At 36.9% G+C, this 15,857-nt stretch overlaps 1 protein-coding gene across 1 annotated transcript in view; it reads left to right on the top strand.

Moving 5' to 3' along the window:
• The window catches only part of LOC147076881 (cholesterol 7-desaturase nvd-like), a 44,447-nt gene that overhangs the window by 27,848 nt on the left and 742 nt on the right, over positions 1-15,857 (top strand). The window contains exons 2-8 of the mRNA XM_085940938.1: positions 4,208-4,379; positions 5,571-5,763; positions 7,962-8,150; positions 10,056-10,234; positions 11,982-12,087; positions 12,948-13,078; positions 15,427-15,597. Of these exons, the coding sequence (XP_085797064.1) occupies positions 4,208-4,379; positions 5,571-5,763; positions 7,962-8,150; positions 10,056-10,234; positions 11,982-12,087; positions 12,948-13,078; positions 15,427-15,597 (1,141 nt within the window). The remainder of the gene's footprint in view (positions 1-4,207; positions 4,380-5,570; positions 5,764-7,961; positions 8,151-10,055; positions 10,235-11,981; positions 12,088-12,947; positions 13,079-15,426; positions 15,598-15,857) is intronic.

The following is a 15,857-nucleotide window of genomic DNA, read 5'->3' as shown; positions in this document are numbered from 1 at the left end:
CAATTTTCATAGCTGATTTTGGCAAACTTCATGAATTCAAGAATGAAAACGTAACCTAACCTAACCTAACAAATAATCCAGTATATAGGCTTTTTTCAAAATAATTGGTTTGCTGCTGGGTTCCTGTTTTATATAGGTACCTATTTTCTATTGTCTTTCCCTTGTGTTTCGGTAGTTTTTATTACGTATTTTGTAAGTGTTTTAGGTACAAGTCGGTTTACTTACAGGAAGTCAGGCGGAAACCGCGCCAATTTTTATAACCGATTTTGGCAAAATTCATGAATTCAAGAATGAAAACCTAACCGAACCTAACAAATAATCCAGTATATCGGCTATTTTCAAAATTTGTTTGCTGCTGGCTTCCTGTAAAGTGTAAACCGACAAGAACTGTGTTTTATTTAGACATGAATTTTATGTCAGTACTATACGACCCAAAGAGGTTGAATGGTCTTTCATATTCGGCCATATATTTTCGATACAACATTTCACGGTGATACGGCAAACTGCATACGTACAAATTTGCGGACACGGTGTATTTTATGTTGTCCCGTATTTTACAACGTTTTTATTAGGTCGTATTCTTATTTGTCCGGTGGTTGTTTATCCAGTACAAATCTTGCAATCGATTTTTAACTAACTTCCCAACTAGCTAGACATTTGAAACTTTTAGAATATATTATCAAAACACGATGCCAGTGCATTCTTTTAATACTTTTAGCCATTTTTAAATAGAATTGAATTCATTCAAAGGTTATTTCTGAATAAATCCGTAATACAATCCACTATTATTGGTTGCTAGGGGACTGGGGTCCTAGCAACTAAATTATTAACAAATATGCGTGCGTTACTATGGAAATCAATATGAAATGTCAAAATGACATTTCAGTATTATTTCTATCAAGTGCAAATTTTTTTTGATGGTTTTTTAAGCTATTCAAGTCAAGTTTATATGATTCAACAGAAAATTTAAAAACGTTGTACATAAAAAGTTCTTTTTATCTTGTAATTATTGCTCCTAAGTCCCGATTGTTGTTTTTTATTTCACATGGTAAAAATCCCGATTTGGTAAAATAATTTTATTATCTGGCAACGCTGGGTGCGTGTTATAGTTTCGCATAGTTTTCGACACATTAATTCGACACATCTCCACGTGGCGACGAAGCCGTATTCGCGTTTAAATAATATGCGAGAAAAAAATGTTTTTTTCGGTCCACGATTTGAAAGTATAATATCTCTGTAAATCGAGCACCAATAAAAATATATGAAGGATTTCACTGAGGGGAGACTGCCGTTCGAGGTGGAATCTGTAAGTGGCTACTGAATTTAGATTTAAATGTAATTTGAGAGTCAAATTCAAATCTAAAATGTCCACAGGATGTACCTCGTCACATTATACTTTGGTATATACGTCAACAAGCTAATAAATTGCAACCACAGTCTCTATAAAAACACAGTGCTTTTGTCCGAACGGTATCATTTATATAAAGACATTACGCCTAGTTAAAGATACGTAGAATTCTCTATAAAGTTACCCTTATTTCACACTATACGGTTTTAACCGTACGGAAAAAAATCGAATCGGCAAGAATTTTACTCAGTGACGTCCCGTGGGATTAGGCAGATTGAGCGTCGCTTGGGGGCGGCAAATCGAGAAGAATCATTAGGTATAAGTATATATAAATACTAAATAGGTACCTAAACTTTTTTTCCATTAAAAATTCAGCTCACTGGTGGGAAACAAAATGTATTAATTAACATAAAAGGTTTAACAGGACTTTATTTTTTGTTGGGGTTGCGATGTCAAGTTTTCTTCCGTTGTCCTCGGACGACAGATTTGCGAATTATATTTGAATACTTACCTAATTATTTTGTCCAAATATTTTTGACAATCACTTGCGAGTTTTGAAAGTTGTCAGGTGTATTTTTTAAATGTATCTGTAACCGTAGACTCAAGCAATATTGTCTATTGAAGTAGAGATGGCATTTAAATTAGATTCAGTGGTATATATTTTGTTAGTGATGTACATATCTATATAACACATTTATTAAATATTGGAGTCATGCAAGGATGATAAAAAATACTGTATAAAACAATGGGGCGGCATTTTATCTAGGAACGTCACTGAGTTCACTCTCTTTTCACACTATACGGTTTATGCACGGTTTTTTCCGTCACAAGCTCAGTTTGTGGTTGAGTGTTGTCGATTTAAAACCGTCTAATATGAAAGCGTGCAGCCCGTCCGGGCGCCGTGAATACAGTGGAATGGACGGCTGCTATACGGTGCCGTTTCGGTTTTTAACCGTCGCCGTGTAATGTGAAAATAGCCATGCTCTTCTTCACGCCACTAAAAGAATGGCACCGTTCGATGTTCTTCCATTCGGTCAAAATCGTAGTAGATCGTAAAATAGACGTTCGTTACGATGATATACAAAAAGTAGACGAGGGATTTTAATCAGTTTCTATCTATTACTTAGTAGTTTTAATTCATTTTGCTCTTAAAATAATATTTTTTATTGCGAATAGAGAATTATGATGCCTGAGGCTTTATATAAAAATAAAAAAACTCTCTTCTCGTTGGAACTTAAACATATTATGCACAGTTAAATCATTGTTCACATCTGCAAATTTAAATTTTTACTAGTCATCATCATCATCATCAGCCTGAATCTATCCACTGCTAGATGAAGGCCTCTTCAAGCTGCTTCCACTTCTCTCAGTCCTGTGCATTGCGTTGCCATGTACTTTCGCAGAACTTTATCATTTCATCGATCCAGCGGCCTCTAGGTCTACCTTGCGGACGTTTTGTACTTCTTGGATACCACTGGATGACTAAATTTGTCCAATGATTGTCTCCATTTAAGGCTTTTAATGAACTCTATTACATCACAAACCCTTGTCTACTTCCTTATCATTCCTCTTTTTGTCCTTTCGCGTTATGCCCAGCATGCACCTCTCCATACCACGTTGTGCTACTCAAAGTTTCTGGATCTCTCTTTTACTTAGGGTCCATGTTTCACACGCATATGTGATCACGGGAAGCACACACTCGTTAAATACTTTGCGCTTTAGGCACAGTTGAAGGTCACTTTTGAAAACATTATTCAGGCGGCCAGGCCAAAAGCACTCCAGCCTAACTTTACTCTGCGAACAATTTCATCAAATATACATCCATCTATAGACACTTGTTGTCCCAGATAGATGTAACTTTTCACCTGTTCGAGCTGAGTGCCAGTAACTAATAACATAATAATTATATATATATTTTTTAAAAGTATCTATAATTCACGAACCTATGTCACACCACGAAAAGGCGCACCAAAGCTAGATATTGGTGCATACAAGTTTGATACGGTCGACAGTTTCATCTTGGTTCTCTTGTGACTCGACATGATGATATTAGAGAAGAAATCAACAAGAGAATCATGTCTGCGAATAAATGCTACTTTGGCCTGTTAAGACATTTTAAGTCCCGCATACTATCTCGCCGAACTAAAAGCACTCTTTACAAGACACTAATTGTAAAGCCAGTGCTCACCTACGCATTGGAAACCTGGACATTAACTCTGCGAAATAAACGAGCCCTGAACATTTTTGAAAGAAAAATTCTCCGCCGTATATATAGACCGATTAGGGACGACACCAATAATTGGAGGAGAAGATATAATTCTGAGCTCTACGGGCTATACGAAGATTGCAGCGCAGTTCAATCAATTAAGATTGGGAGACTGCGATGGCTAGGTCATGTGCACCGTATGAATGACAATGAACCGGAAAAGAGAGTGATTTCCGGCAATCCAATCGGGTGTAGAAGAAGAGGCAGGCCAAAGATTCGCTGGTTGGATGGAGCTGCCAATGACTGCCATGTTCTAGGGGTCCCAAATTGGAAAGCGGCCACACTGGATAGGGACAGGTGGAGGGAGCTGTTGGACGACGCCAAGACCCACACAGATGATAATTCACGAACAACTATTTATTTTCGAATTATCTTCGATTGCGTGGCGCCCAGTTGTCACGGCGCCGAATCGTCATATGCCTGGTGAAAGGTGCTATCTTCGGTCTTGGGTGATTAAATTTGGTCCGCAATATATTGGGATCTAGCTTTTTCAGAATCTCATAAAAGGACGTGTTTTCTATATATTTTTTTAAAAATAATTATGATTAAATATTATGTAATAATTTATCATGTTATGTTTTCTTTATTTTCAGATTGCATGCAATGGCCTGCATAGGTCAGGGTTGTGCGAGTGCGGAGAAACATGCGACAGAAGAAAAAAATAATTACTTTTGCAACTTCCAGTTCCTAATTTTAGCTGTTATTTTACTGTTACTTCTACTGTACATGTACCGGAAGATTTTGGTTCCTTTCGACTATGAACAAGTGAGTAAAATATATATTTTTAATAAGCAAAGCATAAAGCTTAGACCAGGGATCAGGGAACTTTTTTGAGTGTTACACAAAATCTTTTAATCGCCAACCCTCGTAGACTTACAAGTTAACAAAAGTGAACTAACTGTATTCAACTAAATAATAAAACCTCCTCAAAGTCAAGAATTAATAAAGCCATGATTCCATTGTAGGATATTATTTATTTAAAGTCTACCTTCTAAAGAAAAAAAACAGGACTCTAAATGGACCGGAGCTCACCGGAGCGTCGTTCCGGTTCGTGAAATCGGCAAAATTATCGCTCCGTCTCGTGGAAAAAATAATTTGACCGCCTGAGCTAGATAGGTCATATTTTATAACAAACAATCTAACACACTCATTTGTATAATATACAAATCAAATTATATACCAATGTTAATATTTACGGAAAATTATCAAGTTCCGGTTCGTAACATTTTCAATCCAAATCAACATTTAGAACCTTGTAGTATTAGGCTCACGATCTGTCTGTAGTTTAAAAGGCTTCAAATAGTTTTCAACATTTCACGCATACAACACATACATACAATTACACACGTATTGTAAAAAAACATACACAGTATGCCAAAACTAGTATCATACTAACACTTGACATGATGATGCAGTAGGTGTCTTACAGCGATGTAATTTTTGTAAATATATACATTTATTTAGGCGCGCTTTCTTATAATATTCTATATAGTATCGCGGTCAAATCGTGATAGTAGATTTTTCTAGCCCGAGCTCGAATCGCGGTCGGGCATTACGTTTTTTAATATCTCATTTAGTGCATGTTGTCTTTTTTGTGTAATATCTATTATAAAAAGGTAAAAATATGTAATATTTTTTGTTCAGTAAAATACTAAAGATGAACAAAATTCAAATCCTGTAAATATGGCTATCTTTCACACCCTACCTACTTCAACAGGTACCCTTCGCCAGTGCCTTACTAGACAATTATTTAAAGCCTACCTTAGTAAGAAAGATATATTTTTTATCACATCCTGTTTAGAGTGCCCAGTATTTAGTTTCGTAGTAAATATTATATTGTCTAAGTTAATAATTTATTGTCATTGCGCTGTGAACTACCATGTGCTTATTTTAGTTTAAAAATCATAACTTACACAATGCGATGTTTACAGATAACCAAGTACTCACTTTTTGCAGGGCATATCGGAACATAGCAATAACTCCATCCTCGGCACCTTCAAGAGTAGTGCGAGACGCGATCTGGCACGCCTGAGCGCCAGCCTGAGGAAGTCTGGCACCAAGTTACCACCCCCATACCCTAACGGGTGGTTCGGCATCATAGAGTCAAGCAAACTGCTGGCTGGTCGCGTACACAAAGTGGACTGCTTAGGTACGGTGGCCAAATCTACATAATATTCTGTACACTTTTACATTGTAAAGCAGCTTCTAGTACCTGTTGGTGACCCATATTTTTTTTAAAACAAAATTAAATTTATCTTCCAATAACAACAAAAAATGTTTTTATGTGGTTACCATACAATATTTTCTCTCAAAATTGCCAACTACACTACAGTCAGCAGTCGGTAAAGGTGAAGGTAAGCTGTTGATTCGACATAAATCGTGCACACTAAACTTTGTCAGTCAAACGTATTTCTTTTTATGTGTGTAAATAGTGTTTTTAGTTTTTGAAATTCAATTAAACCCTGCCTAATCCAAGCCATAATAGATAATAATCAAAAAGATGCGTTTATCTACAAAATATCTGAAACTATGCCATCGAACCATACATCGCACCTTCGCAACTAAACCGCCACAAGTCCAAATTTACGTGTTTTGAGTTAATTATTACGTTTCATTGTCTATGTACCGAAAATTTCATATCTCTAAGTCATCAAATTCAAGCCAAAACTTCATTCAATATCTAAACATATTTCAAAAACACAGTAAAAAAATGCGAAAGGTAAAAACTTCAAAGCTGTTTGACGTTTTTTGGATTGTGGCAAATTAGTTGCGAGGGTGCGACATTATTTAAACAAACTAACCATCATCTGTAATAATAATATTTGTATTCTTTATTAAACGAAAACAAATAAAAGTATGAATGAAAAAGTGTGCACTATTTTTGACAGATCGCCCATAGCATCCCTAAACTATGTTGGCTTGGTTTAGGCAGGGTTTAATTGAATTTAGAAACTAACCAGCACCACCTAAGAATAATTGGACATAGTTATGCAGAAAATAGCCAGCCCACAAAAAATAAAAATATGAAATATGATACAGATCAGATGCGAGAAGGTTTTCTCTACGTTCTGCTGAAAATAGCCAAGCCGCAAAAAAATTATTCTTGTAATAAAATACTATTTACAGTTTTACATTTTATATACATTTTTAATATCATGTTGTTGCTAGAGTGCCATTATCTCAGCTCGACATTATTGTGGACTGGCTACATTCTGCATAACTACGTTCAATTGTTTTCTTAATTCAATAAAAACAAATAAGTACCTACCTATGAATGACATAGTTTAATGTACACTATTCACACTATTGTGTGCACTAACGCCCACGGTGGCCACGCGGCTTGAGCGTTGGACTATCACGCCGTGGGTCCAAGGTTCGAATTCTGGGTCTGGCAAGTACGCATATTGTTTTTCAATTTGTGTGTGAGTCAGGGTATGGACCAAATAGGTTGAGCAAGTGGCTGACATCCATTTCTCGTAAAAAACTAAATCTGTTAATACAAACCTCTACTCTGTGGAGGCCCATATGATCCTATTAGGATCGGACATGGTCGAAAAAAAATATGTTGAATCTTAACAGCCTACATCCACCTCACACCACTGCTAAAGTGTGATTTCTATATAAAGTCTTCTACGCCACTACGGTAATTTCTGGAACTGAAACCATTTACTTTCACACTATTACATTTCCCACACCCGTAATTCAGTTGTGTGTGTGTGATATCGCGTGGAGTTTTATTAACATTAAAATGGCCAAACCTTTGCGGAGCCAGTCAAAGAGAATTATTTCGAATGTCGAAGTATTGTGAGGAGGAGAAATGGATAATAAATCTTTTAATTCCTCTCAATAGTGCTAGAGATAGAGTATCTGATGTGACAAAACAACACGCAAAGAGCACGTGACGTAATAGTGTCAGTGCATGCAGAGCTTTGACCATGTCCGATCCTAATAAGATCATAAAATGGGCGTCCACAGAGTGGAGGTTTTGTATTAACATATGTCTTTGTTTCAACGAGAAATGGATGTTAGCCACTTACTCAACCTATTCGGTGCATACTTTGTTTGACTCCTAACACAAATATGTAATTGAAAAACAATAATGTGTGTATTTGCAAGACATTATAAGCCGACACGTAAGCTGCTAGGCCATCGTGGGTCTATATAATTAAAATGGGGCAATTGTCAACGCGTAGTCCTAATAAATCCATCGAGATCCACCTCAGTTGGGTCAGATTATATATTTAAGATGCAGCACCGTGTGGCTTGGCTCTAAGCAAGCATATTAATTTATTATCAATCTAATATTAGAGATAATATGTAATAATAAACAAATTTAAATTATTCCAGGAGAATGCATAGCTGTATTCAGATCGGAGACAGGAGTGGCCCGCGCCCTGGACGCCCACTGTCCGCATCTGGGGGCTAACATGGCTGCCGGGGGCACAGTCAAGGGGGATTGCCTCGAATGCCCCTTCCACAAATGGCGCTTCAGTGGGGACTCCGGACAGTGCGTCTCTATACCAGACGTTGAGACAGGTACTAATATACCACATAATAACTAAGGGTTTCGCAGTTTTTACTTTACAAATCTGTAGTACATCTTATGGGTTTCAAAAAAAGTAGGTATTGATCATTTATAATTACGACCGAGCTTCCCCCAGCGCGTCTATTTTCTATACACAAGACTGCTATCGGTGGCTATCAAGGGTAGTCTATCATATTTATGTAATAAGTTAACCGTCTGAACTGTCAAAAATGCTATGTTTTAACAGCACCTCTCTGTGTTAGCGTTTAGAGCGAGATAGATAGTTTTGATAGCTTAGACGGCCAATTTATTGTATCAATATTATAGGTAATATATAAATATGATAAACTATTTAGGTGAATGGACGATTACTTCTTTTCCTACTTCGTCAGGACTTCATGACTGAGGATCGTGACCCAAATGATTTGACTACAATACTCTCGCCGTTATAAGATACGCAAGGCCTGTTCCCACTCGAAGACCCGTAGCGTAACCTCATTAAGAAGATCGTAGCCTCATTAATAATGAGTGCACCCATCTGGGGCATCCAATATTTATTTGTAATAATATTCTTATGCGGTATGCTGAAAAGACAAAAAAGCACGGATGACACAAACGGACACTAACGACCGTAATAAGGCCACGCGTATTCGATAACCACATGTGGATGCGACACATCACAATATCTGGTAAGTGAGCACCCGAAGTTATAAACGCTGACCAGGTGTTCATTGCTAGACTCAAAGTGAGGAATGTTTCGGTATTGGAAATGTATCCGGAAAACTACAGGGTCCACGGTTGAAGCACCGGAAATAGTAGGCGGGGTAAATGCGGAAGTCAGTGGCGCCTGTTAGATTGTGTTAGCTTTAAAATTAATAATAAATTATTATAGATATTCTTTCGAAATGGACCCCCCCCCCCCAAATAATGGTTTATGTTTAAATGCGTACACATATGTATGGATTAAATTCTAGTTAAATTTTCATTATTCTTCCATTGACAGTCCCGAAAACAAAATGACGGTCCACTAACTTGACCATAATTAGTTTTGAATCTGTTCCTTTGTTTACAACTCTCGTGGTGCAGTGGATAAGGCGCTGGCCTTCCACCCGAGAGTTCTGGGTTCGATTCCCGGTCATGACAAAAACATTTATGTGTTTTTCTCAAAGCCTGGGTGTTTGTGATTGTTCAAAATTACTAACAAACCACCTTGTACGAGAAAGCAAAGACATGGTTATTAATAATTCAAAAAAAAAAAAAAACCTAAGTACGCATTTCCTCGTAGTTTACGTGATTATTAATCTTAAAAATAATGGTCAATGTATTGTCTTTGACTGCCTACATACAGTTGAAGAGAACGTATCTTTCCTCAGCTATATGTTATATTTAAATGTCTGATTTAGTGAGATCTGTGAAATAATGTTAAATTTAATTATAAGTACACTATCCAATCCTACCGGGTACCATAATAATGATATCCATTCATAAAATTAAAGTGACGCATCAGTGAAACGCCAAATAATTTTCAACTGTACGCGCGACGAAATTTTGTACTCGCTTCGCATTCATTGAGAGAACGTCGAGTCAGACATACGTCACTTTGCTGCGTGATGGCGACGGGTCAATTAATTCTAAAATCGTGTAAAGATGACTAAAAACGTTACCCATTTACTTTAAAAAGAAAACATGTCAATGAATATATTATTATTGTTACTAATAGAATAATAAACAGAACATAAAATGGACGTATGTTGGATTTATATGAGAAATAATATTTCGTTTGACAGGCGTCTTTTGCACCCGCGACCCGCAATCCGCACATCGCCTAGCAACGATCTTTTTAGACCGTGCCTCAACTAATGCATGGCCTTAAATCTAACACCTGTGTTTAATAGTCTGATTCTTCACTCTTCCAGTTCCAAAGGGTGCAGCCGTACGCTCCTGGCACGTCTGCGAAGTCGATGGCATGGTCTTCGTGTGGTTCCACAGCGAGGGTGGTCCTCCGAGATGGTTTCTGCCAAGAGTCGAGCAAGTCGTTGACAACCGATGGCAATACATGGGGAGAAATGACTTTCTGATCGCCTGCCATATACAGGTACACACCTACTAAAGCTTATCTCTGGATTCCACCCGATTTCTTTGTCCCGGGAGTTGTTTAATATTTTTAGTCTATGATTTAGGTATTAAGAGTTAACAACAAATTATGTGTGTAGGTTTATATAGGTAAATATATATGTTCATAAAGCACAAAGAAACTAGCATTATGCCTGATTTTAGAAGGCATGTCAAACTATCAAATTGCAATAATTACTCCATAACATGATTTCGAGATTTACCAATTTTTGTCAGTAACCCATGGTATTAAGCTAGATACATCATGATTAGTGGCTAAACAACCCAGGGTGAGTCCTAGCCTCCTCCAAGAAGTTCCTTAACTTCTTTATCTTGGGCCAGTGTCTTACAGCTGGTGTCTGCACTGGCCGTTCTAGTATCTTGTATCAGTCCAAAGTAGTGTTATGTATCCGTAACTTCCCTCTCTATGATATCTCCCTAATGACAATAAATTGTCTTTTGTTTAATTCATCGACACCCTAAGTTACTAATTATGTACCATTGTTAAGAATATTCGATCGGTGTGATTTCGACTATTGCAATGATATGTGATCGGAAGGCAATTGATGCATTTGAGATGTGGTGTTGGCGCCGAATGCTTTGTATTTCTTGGACGGAGCACAAGACAAACCAGTCAATCATCCAGAGACTGAAGATAAAGGAACGGTTCTCGACGATATGTCTCAGAAGAATTATGCAGATTTTTGGACATATTGTCAGGCGCGGACCGGACAACTAGGAGAGACTGGTAGTTTTGGGTAGCCTCCAGGGAAGGCGAAGCAGAGGAAGAGCGTCTGCGCGATGGAGCGACTAAGTGAAAGAGCTGACTGGGGGCACCATCCATTCTGCCCTGAGAGAAGCGGAAGATCGAGAAGGATATAAAGTCTTGGTCGCTCAAAGGATGGCGAAATTCAAATGTGGTCACGATCCTCAGTCATGAATGCACGACCAAGAAGAGAATATTACTTACTTACAATTTCATATTTATACCATTGAAAATGATTCTAATATCATTCAGCTCGGACCATTCAACTGTTCAACCGCTCACCGAGTTGTTTCACTGCGGATCGAACTCTCCTGAGTTATTTCCCTTTTATTTTTACACCATGTAACTGTAAATTGAGACATGACGAATAAACATCTCTCAAGATTAACATTCATCGAGTCTTATTGCTGACATACACTTTCCACTAGACCACGTGAAGGATCGGGGCCCGTTGGTAAGTATTTCCGTTGCCGAAAACATAACACTAGCACCAGTTTGCTGTTATGATTCTCTATTGTATTTCTTCATATTATGCTACACATCTAGATTGAAGAAGGTGCAATTGCTGGAGAAGTCTAGTCCTCCAAAAGTACGAAATGTACACCTGGATCCATGAAAATATTCAGTTCTACAGAAGAACGTTGTATAACACAACGCACATTGCCGAGATGAATGGAATCAAGTTGAAGTGAACTTTATGCAGCAGTGGATCAATCCAAGCTGATGATTCTTACATGTTATGTATTTGAATTTAAGGAAGATCTGCATCAGAATGACATTGTGAGGAAAATACCGTTGGTAAATTACCCTTCAAGAATCAACATTTTCAATCTGAATAACTTCTGTCAAATGGCAAAGGTTTATGGACTAAGAAGAAATGTGTTTATTATAGATTTAAAAATCACTAATAGAATATCGCAAGTAAACTCTCTAACTAACATATTATAAAAATACCGTTTTCCAGGATATCCCAGAGAACGGAGCAGACGTGGCTCACTTGAACGCGGTCCACGGTGATCATCTTCTTGCTGGAAAGATGCTTCCCACCACAGACGCCTGGAATGGACTGGGTAAGACAAAGATTTTTCAAATTCCACATATTACCACTGGTCACTTTAACAATCATATCCTCTGGCACTTGAGAGATTTTTTCTCTTATGAAGATTGAGAGGAAAAAGCTACTCAACTTTCCCCAATTTTCAATTGGACCGATCGGCAATTGACATAGTCATTATCTCGAGAGAAGACATGAATAGGCTCCACTAAAGAGTATTATTGACAATTTGGCACTACCGACTGGACGCCAGAACAATTATTGGCCCACGGGACAATTGTCATTTAGGCACAGCGTTTCATGATTACATTTAAATTGTACGTAAAACATTTCACTGTGGCACAGTTCGCCGTGAGCTTTCTATCGGAAAGAGATGACCGTGTAATTCCATCCAATTTTATTAGATTCGATATGAACATTAATTCAATTTTCATTGCTGATTTTGACAAAATTCATGAAATTCAAGAATGAAAACCATAACTAACCTAACAAATAATCCAATATATCGGCTATTTTAAAAATTTGTTTTCTGCTGGCATCCTGTAAAGTGTAAACCAATAAGAACCGTGTTTTATTTAGACATGATTTTATGTCAGTACTATACGACCCATAGAGGTTGGACTATCTTTAATATACGGCCATATATTTCCGATCAACATTTCACGGTGAAGTGTGATACGGCGAACTGCATACGTACACGTTTCCGGACACGGCGCTTCATACATACGTTAAGTCTTATGCCCCTGCTCCATTAGCATGCAAGTTACACGATTTAGCGAGATTCGCGCCAATTTGCTTTACCAATGTAGTAAAACCAAAGCACATTGGCGTGAATCCAGTAGATAGGTACGGATTCAGTTTAGTTTATTTTTATAGGTCGACACGTGTGGAGTGGACAGTGGTCTGTGTCTGAGACCAGCCAGCACGAAGCTGCCGTCAACTTGAAGCACGAAATCAAATTGTTGGATAAAGTTTCACTGATACAGATAGATGTCACTGCAAAGCAGGTTAGTAATTCTTCAGAATACAATGCTATTAACTCAAAAACAATTGATTGCCTTCTGGGTGAGACTGTAACAAGGTTTAATTCTCAAGTGTGGAGAAAGAAATAAGTATGGAATAAACTTAAACACATGTTGAAGATGTACCTACTTATGTTATTTTCAAATGCTACGTCTATATCATAATAATGTGTATTAAAGTTTATCACGTTAACGAAACATGAATTCAATATTGGTAATAGATAGGCGGCTCTCGTGGTGCAGTACGTAAAGCACTGAGAGTTCTGGGCTCGATCCCGGTGAGGACACAATATTTATGTGTTTTTCTTAAAGCCTAGGTGTTTGTGATTGTTCAAAACTACCAACAACCACCTTGTACGAAAAAGCAAAGACATGGTTTTTTTTTTTTTTTAGAATTATTAATAACCATGTCCTTGCTTTTTCGTACAAGGTGGTTGTTAGTAATTTTGAACAATCACAAACACCCAGGCTTTGAGAAAAACACATAAATGCTTTTGTCATGACCGGGAATCGAACCCAGAACTCTCGGGTGGAAGGCCAGCGCCTTACCCACTGCACCACGATAATAATTTTTAAAAAAATGGTCATATTTGTGGACAGTTGTTGCGTTTTATGGCCTGACCGTTATCGGCGATATATGGCGACTGGCTATTACATTAATCATTCTGTTATGTGCAATTGTAATTAATGTACCACATTAGCGTGAATTTCGATAGTTTTAACAGAAAATGTGACATAGTTAGAGCGACGCCGAGCGAGAGAAAACGATGCAATAGGCTTCATGTATCGGAAATAATAACGGTAACAATAAGTAAATTTAGGTACCCTATGTACTTCGTGTGCAGTAAAATAAATCGCAATATGCGCAATTTCAAGTTGAGTTTTCACTATAATAGATATTTTTTATTTTTTTTCATTTATTAAGGAAACAGTTACATATTGATTACAAAAATTAAAAATATAATAATGAAAAGTTATTGCAACCAGCAAAGTTTCCATGTATACATTATAATATAGTTAATCCTAACAAGATAGAGAGTAAGAATAACATAAATATAAAGAAATTATATAAGAAAATTACATGAGAAAAATGAGGAAGAATAATGAATAATTAAATTATATACAAAATAAAGTAACATAAATATATAATATATATATAAAAGTATATACCTGTATCTATTTATACAAAATTTTGGAGATAGCGCGTTTAAATAAAACAGGTGAATTATTAAAAGGATCAACGGTGGAGAAATACATATTATAATTTAAACAAGAGCGCCGAATAAAAGAGTTTTGTGCATAATTAGAACCGCTACGACTGATATGGTACAAAGTTTGGTTTCGCGTAAATCTTGATGGACAATGGAAACTGACCCTTTCGAGTAGGTTTGGCGAGTCAAAAAAACCATTGATAATTTTAAAAAGAAAATATTGATCAGTGGGTCTATTCTATACTTATCGAACACTAAATTGATAAATAGTATCAAACTTAGGGTAGGTTTGTATAAAAATATTAGCACTTATTGTAACAATTACACGAAGCTGGTTTTTATTGTTGCAATAAGTGCGATATTTTAACAGCAGCAAGATAGGTGCTGTTAAAATATAGCACTTATTGCAACAATAAAAACCAGCTTCGTGTAATTGTTACAATAAGTGTTAATATTTTGATACAAACCTACCCTAAGTTTGATAATATTTATCACTTTATCACTTTAGCGGTCGATAAGCATAGAATAGACCCACAGATATAGAACGTCGACTTTCCAAGGATGGTACCATAAAAGTTGCAGTGGTCATAATAGAATTAGATAAATCATAACAGTAAGCTTTAAAATTGACGTGCTTACGAAATCGCTTTTGTATCGCTTCGAGAGGATTTATGTATGTAACATACTGTGGATTCCACACGACAGAACCAAACTCAACTATGGATCTAACATATGAGAAGTAAAGTACCTTCAGAACATCAGGTGATCTGAATGGTTTAGAGATCCGAAGAATAAAACCAAGTAATTTTTATGCTTTATTGATAGTTTCATTGATATGTGCGTTAAAATTCATCTTATTATCCATTATACTTACATATACATACACCTATAAACTGACGACATTTTAAACACCACACATGCGTAGTTATTTAGAAACTAATCTACATTAACAGTAGGTACTCGAGTCAGGAGCTTAATAATTGGTAAACCACTCACCTGGCATGAAATAGGTGTACAAGAATCATTATAAATGTTTAATATTATTTTTAAAGACTTCATCTCTATAGAAAGTGTTTCTTCAACATTTATTTTGTAATACTATGATATTGCTGTTTGTTATAGATTGGCCCAAGCTATGTCCACATGCTGATAAATCATCAGAACGTCTCCATGGTAATCCTGCAGACGGTGACACCAATCTCCCCGCTGGTCCAGAGGGTCATACACAGGCTGTACGCTCCAAGATGCTTCAAACCACTCGCCAATCTGCTGATGTGGAGTGAAACAGTTATGGTGAGTTATATCGTGTCGGGCAATTTGTACATATGCAGTATCACAAACCACAGTTCATCGTGAGCTGTCGTACCGGGCGGGGAAGATAATTGAATAATTAGTTTGTCGTAGATTGTTAAGCTTGATTATGTAATGTAACTTTAATAGGTTAGTACCTACGTACCGTAGTAGTGTTTGAATAAATTAAGGTGGCGCTGCCAAATACCGTGTTTCATTTTATAATAGCCCGTATCTCTAATAATATTTATTGCGTACGCCTT

This window comes from Rhyacophila brunnea, unplaced genomic scaffold, assembly GCF_057557595.1.
Source record: "Rhyacophila brunnea isolate RB1 unplaced genomic scaffold, BYU_Rbru_1.0 scaffold_13, whole genome shotgun sequence".
NCBI classification, from domain to species: domain Eukaryota; kingdom Metazoa; phylum Arthropoda; class Insecta; order Trichoptera; family Rhyacophilidae; genus Rhyacophila; species Rhyacophila brunnea.
The sequence above is the reverse complement of the archived record's forward strand: the minus strand, read 5'-3'. Positions and strand labels throughout refer to the sequence as shown.